Source organism: Cynocephalus volans, chromosome 4 (genome assembly GCF_027409185.1).
Source record: "Cynocephalus volans isolate mCynVol1 chromosome 4, mCynVol1.pri, whole genome shotgun sequence".
Taxonomy (NCBI): domain Eukaryota; kingdom Metazoa; phylum Chordata; class Mammalia; order Dermoptera; family Cynocephalidae; genus Cynocephalus; species Cynocephalus volans.
The window spans coordinates 150465332-150469568 of record NC_084463.1 but is presented as its reverse complement, the minus strand read 5'-3'; the positions used below and the strand labels follow the sequence as shown (position 1 = coordinate 150469568).

At 36.1% G+C, this 4237-nt stretch overlaps 1 protein-coding gene across 1 annotated transcript; it reads right to left on the bottom strand.

Annotated features, from left to right (window-relative positions):
- Nucleotides 1-2488: 2488 nt before the first annotated feature.
- Nucleotides 2489-3322, bottom strand: LOC134376983 (olfactory receptor 5J3-like). The gene has a single exon (XM_063095594.1). The coding sequence runs from the start codon at nucleotides 3320-3322 to the stop codon at nucleotides 2489-2491; it is 834 nt and encodes a 277-aa protein (XP_062951664.1).
- Between the last annotated feature and the right edge of the window lie 915 nt (nucleotides 3323-4237).

Here is a 4237-nt window from a genome sequence, read left to right as displayed (position 1 = left end):
AAAGATTTCATCCTGCCTGTCAGCTTAGTCTGAGCCTCCAGATTTGTCTTTTTGCTTTTGGAAGAAATTTTAACTTTCTGTGCCTGGCTGAAGCAGGATTAAAATCTGGCAAATACTTTGGAGGGAACACCTACATTACATTTGTTGCTGGCTCTTCCCTCTAGAAATACTTTTTCTTCTAAGTGCAGCAAGCATACAGAAGATAATCAGCCTTTGTGGCCCAGAACCAGCTTCTCACACTCATCCCACCCCAAATTCCTCTGTGAAGACCAGCTGTATGTTTAAACGCTTATATAATCAAATTCATCACTCCAGCCCTCCTAATCACTTAAAGTTCCACTGTTTTATCTTTCCCCAGATCAGTCAGAAGGCACATGCCCAGACTCAGTAGCTGTTTCTTTTGGTGGGTCACAATCTTCATTACTTGTTTTGCTTGGGATACAACCAAAAGCTCCTCTTTGCTTTGCAGAAGTTGTCCACTAAGTCTATCTACTATATATCTAACCTACCTATGCATCTGTCTATCTAATCTATTATCTATCGTCTATCTATTTACCTATCATCTATCTATTATCTATTATTTACCTGTTTATATGTCCATCTCCCTATTTCTTTAGTCTCCAGGCCTGTTAGGTCCAGAATTTGACTAATATCCTGAAAGAAATTGCACAGGTTGGGTTTAAACCCACAAAATATCTGCCAAATCTCTGCGGGGACCTCTGCACTCCTACAGAGCCTCCATGCAGGACAAGACAGGATTTTTAAGTGTGCTCTGAATCACTGCAATAAAAGTCATCTCATTTTTTCCAAGGTTATACTTCTCTGATTTCTCAGCCACTCCAATTCTTTCTTCCTTAATAGCTATTCACCCCCTTTCAAGAGATGATTTCTATGTCTTATCCTGCTTTTCCTACTGTGTTTGCAGAAATGCTGTTTAAATCACAACAGATTCCATGCATTTAGAAGTAAAAGTGATTCTGTCATTTTGTATAAATATTTTTCCCATGTTTCCCTAACTTTTTTATTGTGAAACATTTTAAAGCTACAGAAGAGATTCAAGAATAACACAAATTTGGAAGGATAAGCAATCCCTCATGTACCCCTTACCTATGAACACTAATTGCAATAGCTGCAGTTGCTTTCTCACTCTTCCAATTTCTGTCTCAATCTCTATCTTAATATATAAACATACACATCTATATGTACATGCACAAATATATATGCATACATTTATTTTTATAAAATAATTATATAATATTATTCTCTAATATACAATGCATGTTTATGCTTTCCCAAAGTTTGAGATCTAATATTAGCTAATGCCTTCTGGAAGTAGTCTACAAGCCCTATTCAGTGTGTTATAATATCTAATTGTATTTTGTAATTTTGACTCTTGTGTTATGAGTTCCTTAAACTTAATGTAATTATGCATTTTTTTATCTCTCCTACCTTGCAGAATTTCATCTCTTAACAGTCACCGAAATCACATCAAACAATGTTTATCTATATGTCTGAATCAATCAATCATCTATTTAATGTCTCTCTCTACCTATTCATGAAACTCCAAAGTGAATAATTATTCCCTATTTTCAAGTGAAAATTTGGGGTTTGTAAACAAGTGTTTTGTCCAGAGTCACAGAACTAGTACATACCATCTTTTGAAGTGTATTGAGTTATTTATTTATTTATTTATTTATTTATTTATTTATTTATTTATTTGGTCTTATCATATGGTCTACTTTGTAAAATATCATAGGCATGTTTGAAACGAATACACATTTTGTAGAATTTGGATGTTGTCCTTATCTCCATTCTGCTTGTTTGTTAAAAAATCTTGGAGTCATTTTTGACTCTTCTCTTTCCCGCACCATCCTGAGAGTTCTAGCATCAAAATGTATCATGTGTTTGTGTTTCTCACAAGCTTCACTATGACACCTCTTGTCCAACACGCTGTCAATTCTTAGCTGAATTATTGTGTAGCCTCCCGGTTGCGCTTCTATCTCTTACTCTTGCCATTCTGTTATTTTTCTCTGAGATACCAATTCATTTGATAAATGCCCACTGTTTGAGTCTTCTTTTATTTGAATCCACGTTGGATTCTTTTAAAACCACAGTGAGCTTCTTCAGATTTTAGCATGAGAATATGTCAGAAAAAATATTTATTAACTTTTGAAAGAATGAAACTATTAAGCCACCCAAACCATGAACAGCAAAATACCAGAGTGATTTTCAGTCTTCAGGTCAAACTCAATACTCATGGCCCAAATTGTACTAGAGCATCTTGATTATAGTTTTGTTTGCAGTGGTATTTTCGACAATTTTAAAGGAAGTCTATCCATTTGTGAGTTAATGTCAGGTTTGCAAAGCCATTGACAGGATCAAATCAAGTGGGGGTTCTCTTGCACCAAATTGATCTTTTTGCTGCATCTTTCACATCCTTATTCCTGAAGCTATAAATCAATGGGTTTAGCATGGGAATCACCAGTGTTTAAAACACAGCAGAGATCTTCTCCTGTTCCAGGGAATACTGAGAGCTTGGCTGGATGTAACTAAAGGTCACAGACCCATAGAATAAGGTCACAGCAGTCAGGTGGGAGGCACAAGTGGAGAAGGCTTTGTGCCTTCCTTCTACTGAGCGTATTTTCTGGATGGCAATGATGATGCGGACATAAGAGACCATGATGATAATGAAAGTGAACATTGCAATGACTCCAGAAAAGATCAAAAGTAACACCTCATTGGCTTGGGCATCAGAGCAAGAAAGCCTTAGCAGAGGAGGGATGTCACAGAAATAATGATTCACAATGTTAGGACCACAGAAGTCCAGTTTGAGTAAACCTATTGTGTGTGTCAGGGAATTAATAAGTCCACCTGTGTAAGATGCAAGCACCATCAGAATACACACACTTTGCGTCATAATGACTGTATACAACAAAGGATTAGCTATTGCCACATAGCGGTCATAAGCCATCATAGACAGGAGGATGCCCTCTGTAGTTACATACACTGCAAAAAAGAAACTCTGCAGAACACAACCAGAGAATGTACTGGACTTATGTTTTGATAGGAAATTGATCAGCATCTTAGGAGCAAAGACAGTAGAGTAGCAGATGTCACAAAAGGACAGGTTGCTAAGGAAGAAGTACATTGGAGTGTGAAGTTGGGCATTTAACCAGATCAAGGAAATCATCCCCCAATTACCTACCAGAGTGATGAAATAAATAAGTGTGAAGAGCAAAAAGAGTGGGATCTGCAACTTAGGATTTTCAGTTAACCCTACTAGATAGAATTCCTTTGCTATAGTATGATTCCAACCTGCCATGCATTTAGGCTCGCATAGGTCCTTAGCTGTAGAACAAGATATCACTTAGATGAAAAAAATATATATTTCCATCATGATTCAGAATCCATATTATCATGTGACATTTATGGTTACCCTGTAGTTAGATAAGGAAAAGAAATTAACCTCAGCAGTAGCTTATATTTATGGCTAGTCAATCTATATAAAGTAACACAAATTTTTGGAATTTGAGATTATTTTATCCCCTGGCTTAATTTTGACATCATAGAAAAGGGGGGAAAAGGAAACTCTCTTAGATCACAAAACTGTTAATGGGTAGAATTGACATGCAAATGTAGATATGGCTGGTACTTAGTCTCTGACTCTTTCTATGACATATACAAGCCTTCTTCTTACATAGGATACAAACTGACTGGTATTAAATGATAACAAATCTTCCGTTTTCCTGTGGCAAACCTGCTTCAATTTTTTTCACACCCAGTTGAGTTCACGGCACTGACTTCCATAATATGAGGACCTCTTTCTTTCCAAATATTAAAACTCAAACTTATTTTTGCCTCAGCTTCTGCCCAGATCCCCCACTTGCAAGACCAATGATTGTGACCTACAATAGACTTGTGTCAGAAAAAAAAAGGTGATCAATCTTTTCACTTGTTGTTTAGTATTAAGGCTGATCAAAACAACAGTGCATTTAACTTGACAACTATTTTCTTGCATCTTTGTATAATTTCACTTTTGCATTTGTGTTTTCTATCAGCATTGAAATAATAGACATGAAAACCCATTGTAAAGAGGCAAGGTATAGTGAGAGGCAACAAAACTATATCTGCTAGATACGTCTTGTTTTCAAAAACATAGGGTGCCTCTGTTTCACATGTTTTTGACATGATATGATACTAATTCAACAACATTTATGGTTAAATATCAACTAATTCA

What these genes read in the sequence shown, in the direction of transcription:
- LOC134376983 (XM_063095594.1), bottom strand. Translation starts at nt 3,322, where the DNA reads ATGGCAGGTTGGAATCATACTATAGCAAAGGAATTCTATCTAGTAGGG.